Below are 27,009 nucleotides of genomic sequence, written 5' to 3'. Positions count from 1 at the left end.
CCATGGTGATGTGAGGATTGCTGTGTTGGCCCATGGAGGGTTTTGTCCAGAGATGGAAAAGAGCAGTGGGCTTTTTCATGGGAGTAAAAAGCTCACAAAGCTGCTGTGAGACAGTCATTGCAGGCATCATTTTGTAGCATTCCCTTCTCCTGCTTCCCTATCTCTTGGCAAAACTCAGGGATGATTCCCACTTGGAGTGAGCAGAGCAGTTGCCCAGGAGCAGTGGCAGTATGAGGTCTGTGTGCTGCCACACACCTCTAGGGCTTAATTATAACAAGAAAAAAAAAAAAAAAAAAAAAAAAAAAAAGAGAGCACAGAATACAGCTCCTGCAGGAGGGTCTGCCAGGATGGAGGTATCCCAAACTGTGAGTTTGTGTTGGGACAGGCTGGCCAAAAAGGAGACTCTTAGATCCGAGACTGAGCCAGCTCTGCCAACTGCTGCACATGTACAAACAAAGACAATATTAGATCCCTGCTTCGTTCCTATGATGTTATCAAAGAAGTGATTTGAGAAGGACCCTGGGAAAACAGGAGTAAAGAAGGATGTGAAGGGAGCAGGGGGAACTGCCAAAAGGAGAAAGACTTAAAATAATCTGTTCAGTGACTTCAAGGGAAGCTGGAAAGATGCCTTGACTCCTTTTGGTAATTACCTCCAAGCAGAGAAGATACTGGGTACTAACTCAGCAAGCAAAGGCATAACTAGAGCCAATAACTGCAAGCTGAGCCACAACCACATTTGAATTAGAAATGAGGCTCATATTTTTAATAGAAAAAATGATTAAGCATCGGAACAAACTGCCAAAAGCCGTGTCGGCTCCTCTGTCGCTTGTTATCTGCAGAGCAAGGCTGGCTGCCTTGCTGAAGGATGGTTCTGTCAAACACAAGTTATTGGGCTCAATAGAGGGGTAATGGAGGGATGTAATGGCCTGTGCAACCCAGGAGGTCAGGTGAGATGAACTAATTTTCTCCCATGGCCTTCAAGTCAGTGACTTAAGGAAGGTGCATATCCCTGTCTTGCAGATTTAGCTCCGTGGTTGCTGTTCCTTTCATCAGACAATGTGGCTCAGGTGTTTGGTGATGCAGATCAGGGCCGCGAGGAAAAACCTGCAGAACAGGAGGCTGTGGGGTGTTTGGAGGATGCTGCATGTCCCCACTTTGGATGCTCCTCACCCTGCTCCATCCCAGCTCCATGATGCCTTGGCTTTTTGTGTGCCCTGCTGCTGGCTGGGAGGAGCCAAATGTTGCCTCTGTGCTGGGGTGTCTGCAGGGCACAGGGCAGGGCAGGAACAGAAAATGGGACTAAAATGGGACAAGATGGGTCAGGTCTGAGAAAGGGGAGGAAGAGAGATAGCATGGAGATACTCACATAAGCATTAGCATGAAGGACAGAAAGCTCTCACAGCCCTCCTTCGAGGGAGGGATTGACAGAGAGCTTTTGACGAGGAGCAGAATGGAGATAATGTGCCATCAAACAGCACGAACTCTGCCTCCAGCGTGCAGACAGGAGCTTGGCACAGCATGCCCAGAAGCACTTACCTTCCTTAATGGCCAGGCAGAGCCTCCCAGGCCACCCTATTACCAGCTGCCTCCCCAGGCAAGCTGGCACAAAGTGCTCGGCCAGCCCAGGAGCACAAGTGCCACAAAGCCAGTGATGCTCCAGCCCAAACAATCCCAGCCCCTCCAACTGAGAGTACAGTGGGGCAGCACACAAGTTTGGGGTCAGATCTGGTCAGTTTGTCTGTTTTTCAATTTGTCTGAGCCCCCTGGCAGCAGGAAAAGCCTTGCATCAGTCACAGTGCTGGCATTGCTCACCACCCAAGGCAGGAGGAACTGGTGTCCCAGGGTAGCAAAAGGGCTGTGGTGCACTTGCAAATGGAGTTTCAGGGTAGTGTTTCTTGTGAGCAAAGCAGCACCCACTGCCCCAGGCTCCCACCAGCACCCTGCAAGCAGCAGGCACAGCTGAGCTTATCCTGGGTGGGAGCCCAGCAGAGACACAAGAGGAGAGGGATGCAGCCCAGCACAGCACTGCTCCTGCTGAGCAGCTTTTCCCCACCAAGGAACTAACATGCCAGCAGCTGCTGCACAATCCAGGGCTCCTGCTAGGAGGGGCCACGTCCTACTCACCTACCACCCCTCAGTGCTCTCTGCTTTGCATGAAAGAGGCACTTTGATTGCTGACATCTGTAGACAATCAGATAAGAATTAGAGTTATTCCTCTAGGCATAAATGGTATTTCTAATCTCATAATCCCTTCATATTGTTCTCACCAGGATGTGGCTGGTGCTAATCCCTGAGAGTTTGTTGTAGGGCGAATTTCAGGGAAGCCAAGGAGGTGCAGGAGGAGGGGTTGCCCACCTTCCCTCTCTTCAGTCCCAGAGTCCCTTCTGGGTGCAAAGCAGATGGGGACAGGAGGACAGGCTGCAGCCCCTCTCCAGCTGGAGGATGCTCACACTGGGATAGAGGCATTTCTGAGCCCTTTCACCACTGCTGCAAAGAGCCCCCACAGGTCTTCCTGCCCCTATCACTGCTCCACGTCTGTCCCTTGGCTGACCAGCTGTGTGGCACCAGCAGTAGGCTCCAGCCTGGTTTAGCCACCTGGCTGCTTTCCAAAAGCAAATATTGATCCCTGAGGAGCACGTGGGCCTCTATTTCTGTTATGAAGAGATACATTATGAGGGAAACACCCTACTGCTGCAGAGCTGAGAAGTTCAAAGTTATCTGCCAGGTGAGGGTGAAAGGTGTTTTGTAAGGACCCTGGGCTGCTTTGACCCTAATTTTGCATCCTCTTTCGGACAGTGTAGGGAGAGCCACTTGGGTTATTCCTTACCCCCTGTGCTGACATTGGTGTACTGGATACTGTACCTCTCTTCAGCAGCCCACAGTGACCTTCCATCCTGGCCACCTGCAGGCACAGTCAAGGTGGAAAGTGAGCTGAAAACCTCCCTCCATCTAGTATCAGGGATTCCCATTCCTCTTGTCCCTGCTGCATTTTCCTTTCTGCAGCCCAGCCCAGCTGTGTGTCACAGCTCCAGGGTACTGAACCACTCCAGGGGCTTGCACACTGCTCCCAGCAGGAACTGGGATGGAATTCAGCCTGGGTGATGTGTGACTTCCCTGCTGCCTGCAGCCATGAGATCCCACCAAGGTGAAGAGATGGAAATCGTGCCCTGGGCACCAATCCATCCCAACAGATGGTAAGGGGCCAAGGTAGCATTGTCTCAAGGAAGCAGCTTGCAGTTCAGAGGGCCTGGTGTGTGTGCAGACACAGGTCTGTGCCTTTCCTGTCTCCTGGGTTCCTTCACTCTTACAGCAGCTGTTGCTTCTCCTGCTGTTCCAAGTTTTCCCCTGCTTTTATTCTGCAGACAGGCTGGAGAGGCAACACGAATGCTTCAGCCATATTGTGGGCATCTCCTTCATCCTGGCGAGGTGAAGGTGTTGGAGATGGCTTGGCAGCAGTAAATACCCAGCAGGTCTGTCTCTATTTGTGAAGTTTGGAGAGCCTCATGCTGGTACAACATGCCCATGGCACAGGCATGCAGGAGGACAGGGGATGTGTGAGGAGGCTCTTTCCCTGGGGAAGTGTGCCCATCACTGTGCCCTCCACAATCCTCTCACACCATCCCATCCACCAGCAAACTTCCCATCTGCCTTGCTGAAACCTGTCCATCACTGCCTTGCAGCTCTGAGCAGTTTGTTACTATAGGTACATTCTTCTATGCAGGGAGAGCTCAGATCTCTGCTGGGGTGAGATCTTCCTCTCATTCTTCACAGCTGGAAGGGAAGGACAGGGCTTAGCATGGAGGCCAGACACTGAAGACTATGCCATGGGGATACTGTGATGGCAGGACTCAGGACAGAGTGGTGTGATGGTGCATCCTGTCCAGTAGCCCCTTAGTGTCTTGCAAACACTGAAACTCTAAAAAGTGCCCAGGAGGAGAGGGGTGGATGGTTTGGGCTTGCAGTGAACCAGCCTAACACCACAGCATACCTCCCTCCTGCTCTCTGAAGGGTGGCAACTGGAGAAGGAGCTAGCAGGAGCCCTCATTGCACTGGAAGATGCTAATCTTCAGATTCCTAAGCAGTGTGCCCAGACAGAAGAAATGAATGGGATTTGTGATTCACTGGCAACTTTGGAAAAATGCCCTGGGAGTCAGAGCCAGAAGAAAATTTTTGTATATTGTTAGAGAGTTAAACACTGGTGTTCAAGATTTTGCTCATTTTATTTTGGTTTGATGAGGTTTTTGATTAAATCAGAGCGAGCTCCAAAAGAAAAAGGCCTGAAAACACAACCTTTCATTTAAAATCACCAGAAGCAAAAAATCCCCTGCTGTTGTTGTCCTGTTTCTGTTGTGAACAGCAGGCTGCAAAGCAGCCACAGTCTGAAAGCCTTTGGCATAGCCAGGTTTGTGGTGGTCCCCTGGGCAAGGTGCTGGCTAGACAGTGTGTCTTGTACCCATTTTGGTGGCTCCTTGGTGCAAACTGGCCCTGCTGGGGAGGGGGGGGGTCCATGGCCCTGGGTGGGTGAGCAAATCTGTTCTGAGCTGCCTGGGCTGGTGTGGGTGCAGAGCAAGGGCTTACCAAACCCTGAGGGTGGGAAGGACACAGGTAAACATGTCCATTGACACTGGGACTGTGAACTTCTGCCCCCTTCCATGGTTCCCATCCCTGGGGTGCCTCTCTCTGTGCAGGACTGCCGTCACTCTGACCAGAATTTGGCCTTGCCCTGTGTTAAATCTTGGGCATAGAGTCCTCAAGTTCAAGCAGACATCCTAACCTTGCCTGATTAGGGCATCCTCATCTGCAGAGGGATGCAAGTGACAGCATTCCCTGGGCTCTGATGAGCTCCAGAAGTGGACTGTGCCTTTGTTATCTCCCTTCCATGAACAGCCCAGTCCCTGTCTCTTAAAACTTGTTTAAACCAGCCCTTTTTCTCCTTGGGGCTGGGGTAACATTGCTGCTCACAGCCGAAGGCCCTCCTGCCCCCGTGGAAATCATCCAGGGCTGCACCAGGAAAAGCAGATAGTTAAATTCAGGCCCTTGCTTTTCCCCCATGAGCAGATGCAGCATGATGGCAGTCCTACAGAGACTTTATTTGGGGCAGGGGGCAGAAATTTCAGCCTTGAACCTCCCCATAGCAGCTGCTGCTATGTGTCCTCTGAGCCAGGGACCTGCTCCCCCAATCCGGCCATGCCTCACTGGCTTATCATTTCCAATCCTATCAGAAACAAAACTGCTGCTGCTTAATGCTTCATTACAGGCTGTTATGTGTCTCCTGCACTGCCCAGGAGAGCAGAAAGGAGGGGTCTGACTCTATTTAATAACTGTTTCATGGTTCCTAATTGACAGATAAAAATGCTACTAACACAGTTTCATCGAACATAAACCATGGGCAGGAGCAGCACTGCCCTTCTGGAGCCAGGGTGGCAGCACGAATTTTGGTCCATTATTTTGACATGGGAAATCCATAGTATGCCAATCTGCCAGCCCAAGGATGGGTTTATGCCTCACTTTTTCCCCCCGTTGGTTTTGCAGCTGGGGGAAGCTGTTGGGGAGGGATGTGGGGAGGGGTGGCCAGTGAAGACAGAAGGGGTGAGATGTCTGCTGTCCTCAGAATTGTGCCTCACCCTGGCAGGTCCCCAGCCCCAGGACTGTCACACTGTGGTTCTTAGGCTGAGCCACACTTGTGCCTGGGGAAGATTCACCAACTTTCAGCTCTGGTGGAAGAGGACCTGTATGCACTCAGATGAAAAAGGTATAGATGTATTATTGTAATTTGGAAATGCTGGTAAACCAGGGTGTTTCTTTATGCCCTGTGTGGTTGGCAGGATTGTGTTGTTCCCTGGGGGCATTCTCCTCCTCTTTCTGCTAGCATAGGTGACCAAGTGACCCCGACTTCTTCCATGCTCTGCATGAGAAACTCCAGGCAGAGAAACCCCTGCTCTCTCCAGGAATAGTAATGATAAGTGTTGCCATTCAAAAGCCACATGCTGGACCTGAAACCTGCTATTCAAACAACTTGAGTTTTGCTTTATCAGATTCTACATGGGGCTGGCACTTAAAAAAATGTCTTTGGAAGTGAGATTTTTTTCAGGGCTTTCTCCTCCCGTCATAATAACTGGAAACTTAAATACCAGCTGGGCATCCCGTAGGCATTTGTGACTGTTGAATTGTGTCCCGGGTGGGAGCAGCCTCACTCCCAGGAGGCATGGGCACAGGTGGAGTTGCAGAGAAGTGTTGAGGGCTCATAGCTGTGTGCAGAGCAAAGCAAAGCTGGCCACCGAAGGCATGCTGAGAGGATGAGAGGTTATTAGCAGTGAGCGCTTCAGGGATAACACGGAAGATATTGATTTAAATAAGAATCATCACAACAGCAGCTCTAACAGTACCCTGTGGGTCACTTGGAGGAGAATCAGAGGCAGCAGAGCTCCAGTGCTGGCACCCTCAGAGCATTTCCTAGCTGTAAATATCATGCTGGAGGGAGCAGGACTGCTGCCTGTGCTCCTGAGCAGGGACGGGGCAGGGACAGGGAAGCAGGCACTGTGCCGGGGTGTGCAGCACACGCTGGGATGCCTGAAGAGCATCACTGTGGTGAGGTGAGAGGCTGGACCCAGCGTGACCCGCAGCGTGCTGTTTGCAGCTCTGCTGGGAGCCGCAGTGCCAGGACACGGATGTCCATGATCTCAGCCAGTTGCACAGCGCCCGTGGAGGTCAGATTCCCATGGTGTGAGTCAGCTGCATTCCTCCCCGGGGTCAGCGAGCTGTGCTGGGCTTCAGCGGCCCCGGCTGTCTCCTGCCCCGCCGCTTGCAGTGATTAACTGCGCTGGGGATGCTCGGTCTGGGAGGACTGCAGGAGGCTCAGGGTCTCGGGTCGGCCGGGGACAGCTTCAGCTGCTCATCCGTGGGAGAGGAGAGGAGCAGAGCAGTTTCTCGGCCACCCTTCATACCAGCAGTGCTTTTATCAATGGGGTGCGAAGGGGTGATAAAATGCTACCAACCGTCTCCATAGACAGCTAATCCATCGGTATGGATTTGCTGTTAGGGGATCCCTCGGCCCGTGCCGTTCCTTGTGGCTGGATGTGACTCTCCTGCCATGGGCACAGCCACCGGCAGCTCCAGCTGCCCCTGTCACGATGTGGAGCCGTGTCATGATGTGCTGTCAGCAAACGAGATGTGATGTGAGGTAACAGCCAAGCTGTCAAGATAGAGAAGGTCTCAGCACGTAGGAGAAGGGTTTCTCCACTCCAGGGATTTATTGTGTGTGGAGTTTTTATCGTGTTTCCTCCTGATCAGCGTGCTTCCACGAGAACTGGGTGTTTTGCAGAGGAAACCTCTCATGCCCTTTGGCATTCCCATCGAATATGGGCAGACCATCTGCTGGACCTGCTGCACCAAGGTGGATCTGCATTACCAGACCCCTTGTCACTTCTGCTCAAGGGAATTGAAGCCACCTGGAGCAGCCCTCTGAGAGGACACAGCTTCCCTCAGGCCAGCTCTCAGCCCGGCTCTGGCACTGAGCAGCGTGTGTAAGGGTCAGTCCAGAGCATTCATGCATTACAGTGAGTGCATGGAGACACCCACCCAGCCTGGATGCAGCCTGGATCCAGCCCTGATCTGCCCACTGGGCTGTCCTGGGAGCATTACACACCTGAGCAATATCCACTTCTCTCTGAGGACAAGGCAAAATGAGCAAACCCACCTGCACTGGAAAGGCTGCTGGGAGTGGGCAGGTGCCAGGAGCTGTGGCTGGGAGCTCCCAATTTCTTTGTGTGGTACCACAGTCTCTGCTTGTGCTCAGACTCTGCTCCAAAACAGTCACTCGGGTTTAATATCCCTGTAAATGACATGTGTGGGGCTTTTTTCCAAATCAACACGACCTTCTTATAGATGTGAAGTTCCCAGTGCAGTGCTGCAGCCCTCCAGCAGCACCCCTGTGTTCTGCACAGCCCCTCAAGGAGCTTATTTCTACATGGAAAACCCCACAAGGGGCAAAACTGAAGGAGAAGCAGCAGAGTCAAAATCCAGCTGTCTGGGGCTGCACAAGCCTTACTGTCAGTGAGTCCAAGCCAGTGGTAGTATGAACACAGTGTCAGTCAGCATCTGCAACAGGGGTAAGGACATTTCCAGCACTCTTAGAGGCCAGTTTACAATGCTGGGATTCTCTCCAGCTAAACCACTTGGGTTCAGATTTTCACTAACCCACCTCATTTCCTCATTTTTCTTAATCTCCCAGCAAAAAATAAACAACTGGCTGCTTTGACTAGCTCCTTGCCTGGAGTTAAATGACTAACTTATGGCCACTGGTGGTCCTGGGCTGGCTCATCTTAGGAAGATGGCAGTAGAGAGTAAAAGAGGGGCAATAGAGAGTAAAATTGCAACCAAAGAGCTTTGGGCAAGCATGCAGGCTTGTCCTCAAGGTTTACAAGATTATTGACCCCAATATCCTTGTGCCATGGAAAAAGACAGATGTGTGCCACCCCCTGCAGCATCCCTGTGATGTGGGATGTGAGGAGGATGTGGGGACCTGAGGCTGCTGCCTGCCCTGCAGGATACTGCCCTGAATAGATCTCTCTTTGAAGGGCAGCAAAACTGTGAGGAAAGCTTTCAGCCCTGATATGAAGACGTCCAATGGCGGGGAATCCTTTTGGACCTTTGGTACACTCTTCCAGGTGCCAAAAACGTTTACCATTTTTATGCATTTTTATCAGGCACTGATCTCTTCTCTGTTGTGCCCAATGACAGGACCTGAGGGAATGGCCTGAAGTTGTGTCAGGAGAGATTTAGGTTGCATAATAGGAAAAGGTTCTTTACTCAGAAGGTGGTTTGGGAACAGGCTCCCCAGGGAAGTGGTCACAACACCAAGCCTGACAGAGTCCAAGAAGCATTTGGGCAATGCTCTCAGGCACATGGTGGGGTTCTTGGGGCTATCCTGTGCAGAGCTAAGAGCAGGATTTGATGATCCTTGTGGGTCCCTTCCAAAGCAGCATATTCCATGATTCTGTGAACTCTGCAGACAGGTGTGTACCCCATATAAAGAAAAGATTCTATTTGCCTTCCCCAAGTGCCTGCCTGTCCCCATCAGGCACAGAGAGTGGAGACAGATTGCTTGGCCCAACCAATTCCTTTCCAGGTGGTTAAAGACACGTAAAGGCAACAGAGGGCATCAGCCCAGCCCTTCAGAGAGGTGACTATCCAACTTTCCATGGCATTCCTGCAAATTTTCTCACCAGGCTTGGCTCCCATCAGGCTGGCATGTCTCCTGACTCAGGACTTGGGGAGGGCAAGGTCTGCCCTGCACATCTTCACTGTATGACTCAAGTCTTCTAAATCCTGCCTTGAGAGACATCCCACATCTTGAAAGGCTTTTGGCCATGTCAGAGCCAACATCCCCATCTTGTAAACCCTCAGCTCAGGCAGAGCTCAGGTGGTTTTCCTTACCGAGATCTATTGGTAGCTTTACTTTTAATAGCATGTACGTGATGTGGAGTGGGATAGACCACTCCAGCTCTGGCTGGCACGTTATAAATCTCAGAAAGAAAAAAAAAATGCAAAGGGCCAGGAGGCTTGGCGGGAGGGGTGGTGGGGGTGAAAGAAAAAGCAGAAAAAGAGGCTGTTTTCCCAGAACCCAAAGGCAGACAGGAATGGGGAGCGGGAAAGGCAGGGTCGAATGGCTCGCTGGGGCAGAGTGTGCAGTTGTTTATACTGGAAATGAGTTTCTGTTTATTGCAAGCTATGGTGGGGAGACCACAAAGTGAACGTAAAACAAAATGGGAAGGGTGTGGGAAAAGTCAGGGGAGGGGGAGCGGGTGCCTTTGACAAACTCCAGAAGTCACGTCCAGTAATAAATCAAGCCGGGATCTGTCCCGGGACACAGGACCCAGAACATCTGCTTGGGCTGCAGGGAAGCCAGGCAGGCAAAGAGGGATCTCCCAGCCTTGCCTGGGGCCAGGCAAGAGACAGGGGCTTGGGTGCTGAGCCCAGCAGTGCTCAAATGCCTGCAGAGGTGACCTGGGCTTCACCTGGGAGCTGCACGCAGGGCTGCAGGATTTAACAGGCATCCTCAGTCAGCCTCTCCATCCTCAGGAGCCCTCCCCTGACTGCTCTGTGCCTCCACTTCCTGTGAGGTGACTGACTGACTGTAAGGTGGCACAGGATGCTTTTCTCCCATCTAGCAGTTTTCCCAAGCCTTACAGCAATTACCACATGGGCAGGCAACTCCTGCATCATTTCAGAGCTGAGGCATGGAGTAGGTGCCACCGAGAAGGGAGGTCCCCTGCCCAGTTCCAGGGCAGCAGGAGTTAGTATGTTAACGGGGCTGGTGGTGAAATGAGAGACATATCCCACAGTAACTCCTCTGGGGCCAGCAACGCATCCATTCTGTGTACAGACTTTGAAGGTATTAAGTGCTAAGGATTTTGATTTGACATCTGAATCCAGCTGCATTGTTGTGAGAAGCCCTTGCAGGTTATTGCTCCAGACCAAACTTCCATAAATAATCTATTGCCTTGGGTGTAGTGCTTCGGAAGGGGCGGTGAATGTTTCTTTTGCTGATTTAAGCATTCCCGTCCTCTTCTTCCTTTTCCTTTTCCCTGGAAAATGGATCCTGTTAACCACTGCAGATGACACAACTCGTGCCAATACATTTGCAACCCATTTGGCTCATAGAGACAGCTGCTTTTGAGCTACAAACTTCCTCAAGGCTCCAAGTAAAGCATCAGCATGGGGGTGAAACAAAGACAGTGCATCTGCCCAGTGGGTCCAGGCTCAGTTCTTGCCTTTCCATCCCACATTAGTGCAGAAAGCAGGATAGGAAGCCTCCAAGATGGATGTGTGAGCTACGACCTCATAGTGAAACTCAGAGTCGTTAGAGTTTCACTATGCTGGGCCATGGTTGAGCTGCTCTGCCATGAAACTGTGGGCACTGCTGTGGGACCTGCTCTCCAGAAATGCCTGTGAACAGCTTTCTGGGCATGGGACAGGTACTGATGCTGTGCCTCCAGCATCTCCCTGTGGCAGACAAACCCCAAATCTTCCCATACTGGATCCTGGCCAGGTTCAACCTCATGTCACCACTGGAAAGGACCAAAACTTTGACAGCATCACAGCATTTCCCCACTTATTCCAGGCCTGTTGCCTTCCTTCTCATGCTGCCGGTGATCATGGGACAGACCTAGCTGCGTTGGCATTAACCCAGTCAGAGCTGTTTTTTCTGTTTCAGTAGAGAAGAATGACAAATTATTGGGTAAACTCAATATTGGCAAAATATTGGGTAAACCCAGACTGCTCTGCCCTGTCTGGTTTTTGCCAGCATATCCTTGCAGCTCTCATCTGTAGCCAAGCCCTGGCTTTCAGACCTGTCCCAGCTGTTCACCTCGTCTCAGAAGGATTGTGAGCCATCTGTGTGCATCAAGAGAAGAGTGTTTGTTGCAGAGGGCACTTGTAGCATTCTCCTGGTTCATGAGAGGGAAGTGGGGCTCATGTGAGCCCAGACACCATAGCATCCTTGTGCTGCTGGCAAGGTCCAGAGCACAGGGCTTGCTCTTCACCTGTAATTTTCTGTGCAACGCTTCAGAGAGCACAGCAAAATCCTTCAGTAACTCTAATAACATTTCTCTCCAAAGCTCTAGGGTATTTCCCCCCCATCCCTGTGAAGTCATGCTTCAGGTCTGCTGAAATCCTAGCAAATGCCTCCTAAAATCCCCTAGAGCCCCTGTGACAGTTTATTGAGTCCAGGACTGTTTGACCTTGGAGGGAGTGAGAAAGGGAGGGGAAGAAAGAGCAGCCCTCAGTTTCCCTTCCAAACTACTTGATCCATTGCTGAGCCCCTTGCAGAGACCACAACACAGCCAGAAATCAGTCCCAAAGCATCAGTGGGGTATTTGGGCACAGTGCCTTCCTCTCTCTTCTGCCCCAGGTCTCTCAAGCATCTCCTGCTGTGCTGGGCAGTGCTGCTGCATGAGCAGTGTGGTGTGTCCCCCAAAAAAGCAGCAGTGCCCCAGCCACCTGTGCATGGTGCCCATCCCAGCATCCTGCCCCCCTCACCCTGCCCAAAAAAGGTTTGTGAACCTCTGGGTCACAGCTCCTTCCCTGCTGTGGTGCTTGGACTGTGCAGGAAGGTTGCCCACCCTAGGGGAGCTCTGTGCTGGGGGCTCCCACCATTCCTCATGAAATAATTAAAACACCGATTACAATATTTTTATATGACAATAAGTGATTGAAGTGCATTTTATTCCTTCTTTGTTGTAAGCAAATCAGAGGATGTGTGGCAGGCTGCTGTCCTCCGTGAGGCAGGAGTGGCTGTGCTGAGCATCCAGGCTCCTGCTGTCGGGGCAGACTTGGCAACGATGCTGCTCTTGCCACTGATCCGGTGCTGATGCTCCCAGGGAAGGGGTGTTTGCTTCTGGGGTTTCATTGTTAAAAGACCATCGATAAATTACAGGGAGTCCGGAAGAAAATTGATTAAAGAATTAAAAGATATTGTATGACCTAAAGGGGAGATTAGGGGAATTTAGTGAGGTGCTTGCTGGGGAGAGTAGGGAGGCAACAAAATAAAAACAACCTTGCAAAGGCGGTGATTAGAGCAGGTGGAAACAGTCTCTGTGAGTCACTGAATTGGTTTGTGCCTCACGTTTTGTTTTGCAAATGCTAGGCTCTCTCACAGGGTGGGAAGGGGCTCCAATCCCCAGAGCAGTTGGAGCTGCCCGGCCGCACATGCCACAAACATCCCCTGGGGTTTGCCCACTGCTGCTTGCGGGCATTTAAGCAGCGAGCCAGGACTCGAGGAAGATGAGCGTCATGTTCATAAAGCAAAGGACCTTTTTTTAGCTCAATTTCTTTACAGATGGGCTGAATAATGGGACCTCCCTTGAAGCCAGCTGAGTTAAGGACACAGCTATTACTTCCAAATGCAGTGAAGTCTGGAGCTGTGTGACTTACATCATCCCAAGGACCACATTGCCTTAAGAAAAGAATGAGACCAGGGTCTGATTCAGGCCTGAGGATAAAAAAACAGATATTAGTAAAGAGAGCAGTGGTATTGAGCAGTGCAGCCCAACACCTCCAGAAATGTCACACTCCAGTTTTTCATCTGCTTAGAGGACACATTTTGGGTAAGCTACAGAGACTGACGCTCTTCCTGCCTGCACCCCAAGGTACCAACAGCAGAGGGGAAGATTTTGGCTTGAGCTGGGAATGCTGTTAGTGACATGTCTGACTGGTATTTTCTCAAAGCCAGAGACTGAGCAGCTGAGCACTGGTGTGGAGACCTCATTTCCTATGATAAATTAGGCACCTTCCCCAGTTCATGTCACTAATGGGCTATCCTCACCCCTGAGCAGCCAGAATAGGTGGCATGAACAGGTGGGGTGAGGCAGGTGCTTCTCTGGATGTACCAGAGGAGGCTGGCTGCTGCTGGGAGGACTCTCACATACCCAGGGTGGGAACAGCATGGGGAGAAGCTCCTCCTGGTCCTGTGTCAGTTCTCTGCACCCACCTCCAGCATCTCCTTTGGCCCCAGCCCAGCTGTTTTTGTGAGGTGCCACAGGTGGTTTCCCAGCAGGACTGCAACAATGACAAGCAGCTGAGCAAAGCCACCAGCATTACAGGGGACAGGGCTCTCCCACACTCACAGCAGGGTCCTGGCAGCTGAGGGAAAGGCACAGGCTGCAGATCAGCCCCAGGAGCAGAGTGGCATCTCAGCAGGAGATCGTGTGGAGCAGAAGGGCAGCCCCAAGGATGTGAGCTGCTGACCAGGGGATGCTGAGTCTGCATGACCAAACCCAAATGCAATCAGGATGGCCAAACAGAGGATGAGCAAATGGCTCCTGTGCCTGTGCACACATTTGTGAACTGTGTGGTACAGATGCCCATTTTTAAGCCCCCTGTCCTGACTGAATCCACAGTAGAGCAGTCAGTACAGGGTCATGTACCATGGGGTCTGCCTTGTCAGGGGATGGAAGAACAGACTGCAACATATTCCCTAGCAGAACATGTGGGTGAAAGGAGAGGCTGGTTTTCAAAAAATGCTGAATGAAAGGAACTTTTCATGCACAAGCCAGTGTTAGTGTGAGTGGAAGGTGGGTAGGGGGTACATCTGCTTACCAACCACTCCCATCAGCTCCTCGTGCCCAGGCAGGAGAAGCCCAAAAATAGTCTCTGCTGCAGAGAGAATCAGAAACCTCTTACTTATTCCTCTCCTTTCCCCATGGGGTGAAAGGCCTCTCTGCCAGCAGGTACACCCCTCCCTCACTGGGGAAGAGGAGAGCAGAGAAGGGTACATATCCAGACTGCATGTCAAGAGAGATGAAGAGAGAGGAGGCATTTTTGGAGAGCTGCTGCCTGTTAAAGGCAGCCCACACTCCCCCACTGGGAGATAGCTGGTAATATTCGTGGCTAGCTTGTTGCTCAGTGCATGACAAAGTGCTTATAGCTTCCCTCCAGAGGCTCCTCCTGGATAAATATACAACTTCCAGGAGTTCTGGTGGGACAGCTTTGCTGAGGATACATGGCTGTTGATGGTCCCAGTTGTGTCTGATCACACCTGGTATTTTCCCTGTCTTCTCCATCTGGAGAGAGGATGGATTGCTTTCTTGCTGCTGTTAAATAAGGTGATGGAGGGGGCAGGGGCATTGCATGGTGTAGGTTGTGCAGGGAATTTCTGCCTGGAGCTGGGAAAAGAGGGAGTGGAAGTTTCTGAGTTCTCTGCTGCATACAGAGGGAGGCAGGGGACCCTTGGGGTCCTCAATACCTGAAGAACCCTTGGGATCACCCTGCATTCCCCCTGCACAACCAAGACAAGAAAGGCACAGCCCTCCCTCTCAGCACACAAGGATGTTTCCTCTCTATAGATTTTCCAGCTGAGCTCCTGAAGGAGATTGTGAGGGGTCTGCAGGCTGCTCTGGTCAGGCATTTTATCCAAGAGAACCGAGGAAAGCAGCTACTTCTCCCTGCAGACCAGGGCTGTGATGTGCTCCCATGTGCACCAACCACAACCTCCTTGGGGCGTGGAGCAGTTGCTGGGGAACCTGTGTGTTACAAGCATCACTTTCCTGCATTGCCTTGGCACAGTGCATCCAGCCCCATGTCAAGGAGAACAGCCCCCTGGAAGGAGAAATTGTTTTGGCAGGGACTGGCAAATCCCATATAATTCATGCCCTTCGTCTTTCCCAGCCGTTTTAAAAGAGACAGGCCCGGCATTTGGGTGGGAGCTGCAGGGGCATGAAGCTCTCATCTCCAAATCCCAGCTGTGGAAAGCCCTGTGAATGTGCAAAAGCCGAGAGCACATCACCCCCTGCTCTCCCTTCCGTGCTGTCTGGGCACGGCAGACTGGCATCCTGGAATGCCCGGGATATGCTCTCCATCCCCGGAGCCTTCCGTTTGCCGGCACTTTTCCCTGGTTTGCTGCACACTCCCTCACCCCAGAGCGCTCCCCGGGTCTCCGGGAGCTGGACGGGGGCCCGGCACAGTCAATCCCGGAGCAGCCGGTAACGAGGTTTGGTCATTACTGCCCGGGGCTATGAGCGAACCGGTGACCTGGCTCTGAAATGGTTTATGTTACATGCAAATCCCCTCGCAGAGGTGTTGGGGGAGGAAAGCCGGCCTCGCCGTGAACTCCCCGGGCTGAAGAGAAACCCCAGCGCTGCGGAGAACTTGCCGAGCGCGGCGCATCCCCGCTGGCCGGCGTGCCCGTCCCGGGTACCACACCGAGCACCGCGGCCCCGACCCGCTCCAGCGCTGGCGGGGCTACTGTTATACACAAAACAATAATCAGCTGCCGTAACGAGGATGCAGAGTAGCTGAGCTGGCTTCCCTGCTGTTGTGCCGGCTCCAAGTGGAAACAGCTGCATTTGGTTTGGTTAAATGCTTTATTTACTCACAATTATCCCAGATAACAGGTTTGCTTTCGTTTGTTCAATATTTAATGTTGTTTCAGAGCAAAGCTGCTCTTTGGTTGCTGGTGGAGGACTGGAGGGTCAGAAGGGACTTTCTGCTGTGGTGTGGTCCCAGGTGAAGGGTGGAGGTGTCCCGCATCCCTGTGTGCCTCACTCCCTAAGGCACCCGGCCTAGAATGATGCCCCATGGGAATAAAGTCACCTCCTGGATCACAGCTGGGTTTGGGGTGCTGGTGTGCTCAGCAGGGTGGGCATTTCCCTGGGTCAGCAATGCTGCCAAGCACCAGCGTTGCCAGAGGGAGGGGGCACAAGAGGGTCTGTCATGGGTTTGGGATGCCAGATGGCTTCTCCTGCCTAAATCACCTTCCATGGCACCCTGCACCTTGGGGAGCACCTCCAGCAAAGGCTGCCATTCCAAACAGCCAGTCCACCCCATGTCAGGATCATTTGAGCTGCTCTGTTCTTGCTCTTTCCTTTCACACATCAAGGCTGTGAGGTTTGCTTGATAATTTTCTGGAGGCTGGAGAGTGGTCAGGTCAGAGAGGAGCAGCTCTGCTCTTCTGGAAACAGCACAGCCTCATGCAGTGCAGGATGGAGCAAACTACAGTGAGCCTGTGATCACACTGGGAGCTTGCCCTGACACTTTGGCTCAAAGTGGGATACTAGGCTCTCCTCTCCTCGCCTCTCCTCGCCTCTCCTCTCCTCTCCTCTCCTCGCCTCTCCTCTCCTCTCCTCTCCTCTCCTCTCCTCTCCTCTCCTCTCCTCTCCTCTCCTCTCCTCTCCTCTCCTCTCCTCTCCTCTCCTCTCCTCTCCTCTCCTCTCCTCTCCTCTCCTCTCCTCTCCTCTCCTCTCCTCATGACTTGCCCAAAAATTTACAGCATTGCCTCTTGTCATGCTCACTGAATTTTCTGCAAGGGAAATGAGAAAATCCATAGCTTGGTTTATGAGCCTCAATCAGTGTAAAACAGGGCCTGTTAGAAATTTATCTGTTGCTGAGTCCACCTTTTTCTCCAGTACCTTCTTGGGGAATAAATTCTTGCTCTTTGAGGCCTGGGAGATGGCTCTTAGGTGGCAGCAGGGTCAGGGGTCTTTGGCTACAGCTGCAGGTGTCCCAGGCCCACTTTGGGAGCTACCAGGGAAGTGCTGCAGTGTTGGGTCTGAGGGCTGGGCTAGAAGCTGGCTGAATGTGGGCAACTCTGGATGATCAGCTAGGCTGTCTCGCACTCCAGAGGGATATGTCTTCAGTATCTAATTTCAAGGGAAAGGAATGTCCCCCTGAAAATGTCTACTTGCTAATCTTGAGGTGACTTAGACTGAAAGGGAGAGGCATAAACCCTGTCTCCATCACCTGCCCAGGTAACTCAGGAGGTCAGTGAGAAAAAAACCCATCTCATCCTGTGCCCCTGCACCTCTGGGTTCTCTCTCAAATGAATATTGCTCCATCAACTGGAAAAAAAAAAACAAAAACAAAAACAAAACAAAGCAAAAAAAAAAAAAAAACACACAAAACCAAAAAATCAAAAACACCTGCTTTATTCTTCTTGAAGAAGTGGTGGTTGTGAATATGATGTTCCAGAACACAGGGAGCATCACCTGCTGTCCTCTGCACCCTTTCTCATTTTCACATTTATCCAAGAACAGATGGTCAAGGGGAAACAGAAAAAATTCAAAGCTTCACCTCCCTCCCTTTCTCCAGCAACAAAACACAACCCAGACATTTGGGTCCATGGCAGGGACTGTCCCCAGCCACAGCCATGCTGCATTCCAGCTCGGCTGGCTCATGGCAGACAGATGCTCCCCTGATCCACCTGGCACTAGAAATATGATTTATTCATCATTGTTTCCTTTGTTGTTTCCTACCAGCCTCCTGTACACAAACAGGCTTTTAGAAAAGCGGCTTTAGATAAATAATACATTGTGCTGGCAGCCAGCATGTGCGTAACAAAAGCATCTGTGTGGATGCGTGTGTGGACTAGCAAGGTCTGCTGCTCTTGTGCCCACGTGCTCAGTGCTGGCATCTCATGCCCAGGTGGATTCCTGTTGTGTGCTGTCCAAGCCTCTGCAGCTTTGCTTTTGGTCAGTTGGGTGGCTTTTTTTTCTATGTTGGTACATACCCACCACCAGTGGTGTGAAAAAAAAGTTGTTGGGTGATGATCTGGTCCTGCCACGGGCACTTGGGGTGCAAGCAGCAGGAGTTTGGCAGCAGAACAACATTGGCTGTGGGGTTGTCCCCCCATGTGGGGCTCCTGCCCATGTGCAGGCAGGCTGTGTCACAGCTGTACCTCTAGCTCAAGCACATGCTGCTGTCATGGACCCTGGAGTCTCTGCTGGCCCAGGACTGAGATGATGAGTTATGCAGGTGACCCCAAAAGCACACTGTGGGCTCATTATCCCCCATCAGCCTAGCGCCTGAATGTGCCCCCAGTGCACCAGAAAAAATACCTCCTACAGAAGTGTTTGAGAGGCCTCTTAAAACTTTTATTGGCGCTATTTTTTGTATCCCTCCACCTGTGGAGCAAGGCATCTTTAGTACATTCAGCCCTCAGCAGGAGAGGAAAATTATAACTGATCCATTTCAGAAACCTCTAAAAGTGACCTAAAATAACTTTTCTATATATAAAAGTGTCATGATTTTAATGTCCATTATCTCATGACCTAGCAGAGCTAGGAAAAGCTCTTGTAGATCATTTTTAGTGGTTTCTAAAATGGATTGGTCACACTTTTCCCCTGTACAGTGGGACTGAGGGTACAAGGACAACTGGGCTTTAGAGATGAGGAGGGAGACAAGAATCTGTTTCTGTGTTGGTGTATCCAGAGCTGTTTCATCCTCAAGGATGCACCACTCATGGTGGTGTCCCCAGCTGAGCAGAAGTGCTGAAGCTGGTCAAGTGGCAGCTGTGTCCAAAAAGCTGGAGAGACAGAGTTAAATGGATGCAAAGCATGGGGCACTGTGTGGTGAGAAAGCCAACTCTGCCCCTGCCACTGCTCTTTTCAGGGATCTGCAGAGATGATGACCCTGGCACCAGCTTTCACTGCTGTGGCAGACCCAGATTTTGGTGACTCACAGTTTGTGAGCCATGTGCCCAGATGGGATGTGCTCAGCTCTGAGCCTTTCTTCACCTCACCCAGAGCTTTTGCAGTGAGGCTGGTTGCAACCCAAGTCTCTGGGAAGCTGCCACAGCCAGGCATTAAACATGCTGGGCTTTCAGAGAGGACATCAGCAGAGCACATGGGAGAAGTGGCTCCCTGCCATGCAAGAGGTTAATAGACAGATTAGAGAGGGCAGGCACTGTTTGTGGTGAAAGGAGAAGGGCTCTGCTTTTACAGAGTTCAGCAGCTCCATGAACCAACAGGGATGTAAATATTTGCCAGAATTAGGGAGGCTGTGTGCAGGAGCCTAGGGAGGAGTGTCCAAGTAGCTCAACATGTTGTGCAGGCTGTTTCTGGTGTGGGGCAGGTGCTGAGAGCTGGACATCATCTGAGGGAGGATGGAGAAGGTTGGAGCAGGACACCCCACACCCAGAAGCACAGCCCAAAACCTCAGGGCAGAAAAAGGCTTTAATGCTGCTCCCTTGATGGCTTTGTTTTCCTCCACTGCCTTTCTTGCTCTCCCTGTCGGCCTGATGGGCTGGCCCACCTCCAAAGACAGCATTACAGAGCGCTGGATCGATTGGAGCCTGCAATTTTATTTGCTGTCTTTAAGAGCCTTTGATGGGCAGCATGAGCTGTGCCAGGGAGCGCCTTTCCTGGGAGAGGAGGGGAGAGGAACAAGGTTGAGAGATGAGGAACCTGCCACTAGCTTGGAGAAGACACCTTTGGGTGGGCAAAAGGAGCCCTCCAGATGCAGCGAGGCAGCTGAGAAGGGGCTTGCAGCCCTGTCCTTTGTGGTGCCTGGCAGTGGTGGCCCTGGTGACCCGTGTGGTGTGATGGTCATTGCACTGGCCTCACACTCTGCCATGAATTTCTGCCTGACAAGGTGAGGTGGGGTAGCTGCCTGACAACTCCCTCCCAGGACACTGGCTCTGGGACTGATGGCTCTCTGGAGAGACGGGGGTTGCAGGAGTGTGAGACAGCTTGTGTCTGCCCAGAAAGAGAGGGCAAAGGCCAGGCTGAGACAGGCTTCATACAGCAGCTTCCCCTCGGCTGCATCTGCCCTTGAACTCTGCATCAGGAGGGCAGAGATGCGAGGATCATTCTGTCTCCCTTCCCCAGTCTCTCCTTGCACTTCTGGCTTGCCAAAAGCCACCAGAGGGTAAGAGGTGGAGTATGCTGGAACAAAAGGCTGGGGCTGCTGCTGGGGACCAGCCTTGAAGCAGAGGGCAGGATTTTCACGGCACACAGTGCTGTGGAAATGGGGCGTCTTCAAAGGCTGCTGCGGGGTGGGGATGGAAGCGGGATACAGAGCGGGCAGCCCTCCCTCCTCCTGCCAGCAAAACGAGCCTGGAGGAGCGAGCCCGCCCCAGCCTCCCCAGCGGAGGAATTAGCACAGATCACAGAGAGCCAGATCCGGCGTGGTACTGGAGACAATGGAGATAAATTACCCTCAGATGGACTAGTTGTGGCGCACAACAGTGCAGCATCTCGGGCCGTGCTGGTCGCGCTGGACCCTGCAGGACTCCAGGAATGCTGGAAAAAGCCCCTCCTGCTTCTGCCCTGCTCCCGGTTAGGAGCGGGACAGCTGAGTGCAAGCAGCAAGTGGGCGAGTCGCCTTCGGTGGCATCCCCGGTGTCCCAGCATCCCTAAGCATCACTCGCAGCCCTGTCCCGGTTTGGCTGGCGCCGGGCAGGTGCTGTTAGCCCACAGTGCCACCACGCGGTCACCCGGCACCCAGAGGCTGTCCCCAACCCCCCTGCACCCCTTCAGCCCCTCCGGGACACCTCCCGACCCCCCCATCGCACCCTGCAAAGGGCAACGCTGCCTTTGCAACGCCCGGGGCGGCAGGGAAGGGGTTAAGGAGCCTGCGGGGAGGAGGAAGAGGATGGGGCTGTAGCAGGGATCAGGCCCTTGTCTCTGGCTTTGCGATTAGCCATTCTGTTTTGACGTGGAGGGTCTGCTTGAATAATTTAACCGGGAGGGTCATTAAGCAGGCTCTGGCCTTCGTCTGTCGGCTGAAGGCTGAAATTGCCATTAGGAGGAACACTCGGAGCGGAGCGGCACAGCCTCCCTCCCGCCGGCCCCTCTCCCTCTCCCTCTCCCTCTCCCTCTCCCTCTCCCTCTCCCTCTCCCTCTCCCTCTCCCTGACTCTGCTGCACTCGGCTCCTTTACCAGCTGCTGCCCCGGGGAGCCAGGGGTGCGCAAACCCTGTGCCTCAGTTTCCCCTCTGCAGACCGTAGCAGGCTCTGCAGGGTCTGTAGCTCCCAGTGGCAGCTGGAACTCCTTCCATCCCCCGAGAAAGCTGTGCCCCAAATGTGCCAGTGACACATGGGCTGTGGGGCTGAAGAGGCACTGAGGCTGCCAGGTCTGCTTGCTTTGTTTCGAACCACTCACTTGGAGACAAGAGCATGTCCTGGGATATTCCCAGTGGAAGGATGGGGATGAGGGCAAACAAAGGAAGGGAAAGAGGGAGCATCACAGGATCAGACAGCCATTCCAAAGGGAATCCTGATGAACATCCAGCCCAGGGAGTGTATTTTATGGCAAGGCACTATGGCAGGGTGCTGCTCTTAACAATCAATGCAAGTGCCTGGGTACCAGGAAGAGTTGACTTCAGTGTCAGATCAGGTGAGATTTTTACCAGTAAGGGCAAAATTTATCAGGCAAAAGGTATCACATCTCATTCTTTGCATGCACTGTCTCTCAGCATTTTGTGGAGTTTTTCTGCAGCTCTTGCTGTACTCCTGCAAAAAGCAGAGTGTCCAGGAAGCCAGGTATAGTGTGAACACTTCCCTGGGTTTAAAATCCTCCTCTCCCTCTAACCTCTAGGATCAGCTGACGAGGCCAGAGGAAGGCTCTCCCATTGGGTGCTCTCATCCTTCCTCCTGTTGCCTCTGTGTCTCTTTGGAGGCAGTGGAGCAGAGTCAGGGATCTCTTCCCCATGCCAAAAGTGTTTAACACTGTTGATCCTCCCACAGAGCTGGCTTTTCTCTGCTTGTTTTACATTGTTCCTCCTCATCTTGCCTGTGGTCCTTCTTCCTCCCTTTGGTGACCTCTGATCAGTTGGAGGATCATCCCTCAACAAGTTTATCACTCCCCAGGGATGTGGCAGAGAAAGCTGTGAGCAGTGTAGATTAATGGGGTCAAGGGAGCAGCACCTCCTCCCCATCAGCAACATCTCTGTCACAGCCTTGAAGACAATTTCCCCTGGTACCTGCAAACTGTCTCTCTCGCTCCATCCTTCATTAAAAGCAGCAGGCTGCCCAAGGAGAAGGTGAGCTTAGCACAGCCCAGCCCAAAGCAAGGTGTCATAGAGGATCTCAGCAGAAGACATGAGACAAAGACTTATGTCTTTGACTCCTGCTTCCAGGCCAGGCCAGGCCCCCCTTGCAAACTCTCCCCTCCCAATCTGGCAGCAGCTGGGAGTGGAGGGTTATCCCTTTGCCCAGAACTGGGCGGTGACCACACCTCAGCAGGTAATTACCCTTTCTCTTTCCCTGCAGCCCCCCCGAAGGAGCCAGTGCTGATGTGCCGGTCCAACAACTACCCGAAGGGTTTCTACTGCAGCTGGCACCTGCCCACTCCTACCTACATCCCCAACACCTTCAACATCTCTGTCATGTAAGTGTCTGGGAACAAAGGGTGCAAGGGTCAGTTTCAGTCTCCACAGCCTGGAGCAGGTCTCAGGTAGTGCCATGAACACTTGGGGCAGTGGATCTGACCTGTGCTGAGCATATGGTATCAGTGTCCCAAAAATGGGCACGGGGAAGGATTTTCTGGGTATGTACAAACTGGATGTTTGGGACCAGGACTTCATGCCAAGGAAGTTTCAATTTCCCTAGAAGGGACCAGGAAAGTTCCATCTCCCAGGTCCCCTTTCCATGCTTCCCAAGACCATCCTCTCTGCACCAGTTGTCTCTAGTGCATGTTGTGCCCACTGTTTTTTGTCACATTTGACACATCCATGCCCTTTTCTGGTGTAAGCTGGTTGCTGATGGGCAGCAGCAATGTCTCTCACCTAGAACTGGCCATAGCATGGCATAATTCCCTACCCTGAGCCCGAGTTCTGGCACAGCCCTTATACAGGCTGATGCCACGTATTATCTTCTGAGGTTTGTGTCACCATCAGAAAGGAGACCTTATTCCTCTTGTGGGAGGGCCAGACCCAAACCCAACCCCCAGCAGGGTCCCATTCTTTCCTTGAGGCCAGCATGAGGACATTCACTGGAGCCTCTGTGTAGGCATGGGAGAAAACCTCATACACAGGAGCCCACACAATTCCCTTGCAGGAGGAAAGCAGCCCTTTGGCTGCAACAAGGGCTGGTGCAGGGTGACTATTGTCTTAGTGGGGATGCAGAACTGAAAAATCTGCCTCCTTCCTCTAGCAGCTTGGGTGCATCCACAGGTAACAGCTCTTCTCACTTCTGCTTTCCAGACACGGCACCAAAGACATGGTCTGTGAGAAGGATGCCGTCCCCAAAAACAGGTGTCACATCAGATACCTCCAGCTCTTCTCCACAGTGAAGTACAAGGTGACTCTGACAGTCACGAACGCTCTGGGCAAAAACTTCACCACTCTCACCTTTGACGAGTTCGCCATAGGTAACTTCCACAGCAGCTCCAGGGCGGTGTTGGGGTTGGTTTACTCTGCAGTGTCACCCACTGGAAAATGGGGCAGGGAAGGGACTGGCTGTCCAAGTGGAGATGGGGTCTGAGCCACTCTGGCATCCTCCCTGTGCCCCTCCCATTCTCAGGGTCCTGCTGGCACAGGCAGCCTCCATGCTGGTCACATCAGTGGCCTGGTGTCATGTGTGGTCCCACCCCATGGTCCAGATCACCCATGGTTGCCAAGTTCTTCCCTGTTTGGGATGCTGGGGAAAAAGCTGCCATGTATTAGGGCAGAGAGCTGTGAAAATTGTGAGGTCCAAATGATGTTGCCATTCTTACCCCTCTCCTAAAGGAGAGGTTTGGTGTTTGTGCTGGAAGCAGAGTTACGGGAATTAGGATTGGAAGAGAAATTAAAATGTCCCTTTCTCTTCTCTCTCCAATAGTCAAGTTCCCCCATACCTAATATTCTCCAAAACCCCCTGTTCTTTCTTTAGCACCTGTTCACTGCCCCATCAGGACAGCAGGTGCTGTGCAGTGTGGGACAGGGAGCAGCAGGCCCTGTGGACTGGGGTCAACATGTGTCAGGCTGTGCCACACAGATGCTTCCCAACCATGTCCACAGCAGAGATACTCCCCTGACTGTGAAGGGCGGGCATGAACTGAGCAATCCAGTGCCAAACACAGCAAAGCAGGGAGCTTTTGCCACCATCCAAAGCCGGATTACAGCTGGCACTATGACACCCTCAAAGAACAGGAAAATTAGGAGAGAATGGAGTTCAGGAATATGCTGAAAAACAATTTTCTGGTTGCTTGTGGCAATTACTGAACCTGAAAAACAAATAAGTGAATCATTAAAGTGCAGCCAGTGGTTGGTCTTTGCCCTTGATGAGCTATGCATCACAGCATGGAGAAGATGGAAGTGCTGGAGTGCAAGAGGAGCTCCACTGCTACACCAGATTTTCTCTTTATACCCCAAATCCTGGAAAATATCAAACAAGGCACTAGCTCTGAACAGAGCAGGGCAATACCTTTGGAGTGGGGACTGTCCTGCTATGTGTCTGCAGCCATGGTCCAGACCTGCAGCTTGTGTTCAGCAGTGCATCGGGAATGCTGCTAACAAGGCAGGGAGCTTAGCAGGGAAGTGGTGGAATTTCAGTCACTTGGGTGCCTTTAAATAGAAATTCTTGCATTTGGGTGTCTTCATACACTCCTTAAAAATGAAGGTAACCTCCAGCCTGCATGGCCCAGGATAGCAATTAAACAACATTTTCCAAGTTCCTTGCATTCTCTCCTGCAGGAGTTCAGAGCACCCTCTTGTAACATCTGCATCCCACCCATGCCCTGCCTAGCTTCCCAAACATCTGGTCCTCCATCCAGCACACAAGGGCAGTTCTCCTGGGGAAGCACACCCAGCTGCAAGCCTCGGGCATCCCAACACCAGCACAAAGCTGGATCCAGCCCAGCAGTTTGAACTCGGCCCAGGTCTGAGGAGGGGTGAGCAGAGGCCAGCACTGCCCCAGGCCAGCATGGGTGTACTATTGCTGCCTCTTGCACGAGTGCCTGGAAGGGTGCAGGGTGCCTGGACACGTCTCAGCAGTGCACTGAGAGGTCAGACCACCCAGCATCACCTGGTTCCAGGATGGCACTTGGGGAAGGGGTGATGGGCTGGTGCCGACAGGAGAGGCCATGTCCTGCACCTGCCTCTCCCATAACCACTTCAGTATCCAGTGGCCTTAAAATCTCCATATTCTGTATGATTGTGGAATTTTCCTCCTCAGGATTCGGTATGGGTGCCGTGCATCAGCAGCACAGACAGGGTGGTGACAGAGTGCTGAAGCAGGCACTGTTTTTGGCTTAGCAGATCCTTACAGCATCTGCTGCTGCTGAGCAACAGCCACCTACCCCGGGTGGAACTTCTTCTCATGCCATCCTGGTGTTAACACAAGTGCACTGCACTATTGTGTTTTGCTAGGCAGTTTTGCCCCAGGCTGCCTGTGGTCCTCACTGAAGTTCAGTGTCTCTTAGAGCTCTCTTCTCTGCAGCTGCAATCCAGGACTGTGTCCCAGCGTGGGCAGTGCTGGAGGTGTGGATCTAGCATCCAGTAGGTTCTCTGGGGGTCTCATCTGGGAGATTTTTCTGGGTTTCCCTTTGCTAGATGAAGGGTGAAAAACCTATGACTCAGGGTAAAGCTGCTGCTTCGGCTTGCTGAGAAAATGCTGAGTGGGAACATTGCCACATCTGCACACATCCTGCTAAAATGAAGAGACAGTGTCAGCCAGGACCTGTGTGATGCTTCTCCTGAAATCCCTGGGCTGTGGTTGTCAGAGCCTGCCTTATGTTTTCCCCTTAGCCTAGAGAAAAACATCATTCCTTCTCCAGGGAGGTTAAAGTGCAGACACGTAGCCCTGATCTCATGCCCTGCTGTGGACAGAGCAACCCAGAGGCAAGCAGAGAGCAGCACAGGGCAGGCAGCTCTCCCTCCCAGCACCACCTGAGCTGGGAGAAGACCCTCTGCTGGGTCACACCACCCACCCAGCCTGGGCGAGCACAAAAAGCCCCCTGGGAAGGAGCCACCTCCTTCGGGTTTGCTTCTTCGCTCCTTTCTCCATCCCTGGAGATTGCAGCAGGAAATCCCCTCCCCAGCTGCTCTGAAGATGGTCTCTAATTGAGTGGAAAATGACTGGTACTTTCTTGTGCTGTCCTGAGCCCGCGCCTCGCTGGTGCTCGTGCCGTGCTGGTTATTAGCAGCCACTGCCAAGGGTCACTCTGCATTGTCATTTTCAATGATGGCTGGAAAAGCTTTTCCGGCCCTCTGGCCCCATCTCCTATTGGTAGGAGATCCTGACTGCCTTCCTCCTCATCTTGCTCTTGAAAATTGTTTTGATAATTACATCTTCTGCAAAAGCATTGATATTAATAAAGGTGAGTGAGAGGAGGTCCTGCAGAGCCCTACAGGGCTCCAGCCCCAGGGAGGAGGATGTGGAAAAGGGACTGTTGGGAAGAGGACCTGGAGGCAGAGGAAGATGCCAGGGAGGAGTGAGGTGGTGTTTAAGGAGCTGCCACCTCTTTCATGATGGCTGGAACAGCATGGGGACATTTTTGGCCCTCTAGGATACAACCACAACTTCCTGACTTGTGTTTCAACCCAAGAGCTGTTTTTTGCATCTCCAGGAAAGCCAGGACAGTAGCAACACACAGCAACACCAACATCCTGCCTCAGACCTTTCTCCTGATATGATCCTGGGGAAAAATATGAGAAAATGCACAACATTAAAAGGAGGAAGGCCTTGCAGGTGTGAATACCTTCCTCAAAAGTGCTGCCCATCCCTTGTGTGACCTTGGGAAGGTCATCTGATGCTTCCAACTCCAGCTCTGGGGTGATGAAGATGCAGAGCACCTCAGTGAGGCTGCATGATGCCCA

General features: G+C 52.3%; 1 protein-coding gene across 5 annotated transcripts in view; it reads left to right on the top strand.

Moving 5' to 3' along the window:
* The window catches only part of CNTFR (ciliary neurotrophic factor receptor), a 198,704-nt gene that overhangs the window by 153,795 nt on the left and 17,900 nt on the right, over window positions 1–27,009 (top strand). For all 5 annotated transcript variants that reach the window (XM_056514340.1, XM_056514344.1, XM_056514343.1 and 2 more), the window contains 2 exons: window positions 22,484–22,601; window positions 23,416–23,582. In XM_056514340.1, coding sequence (XP_056370315.1) covers window positions 22,484–22,601; window positions 23,416–23,582 — 285 coding nt within the window. The remainder of the gene's footprint in view (window positions 1–22,483; window positions 22,602–23,415; window positions 23,583–27,009) is intronic.

Source organism: Oenanthe melanoleuca, chromosome Z (genome assembly GCF_029582105.1).
Source record: "Oenanthe melanoleuca isolate GR-GAL-2019-014 chromosome Z, OMel1.0, whole genome shotgun sequence".
Lineage (NCBI taxonomy): Eukaryota > Metazoa > Chordata > Aves > Passeriformes > Muscicapidae > Oenanthe > Oenanthe melanoleuca.
The sequence above is the reverse complement of the archived record's forward strand: the minus strand, read 5'-3'. Positions and strand labels throughout refer to the sequence as shown.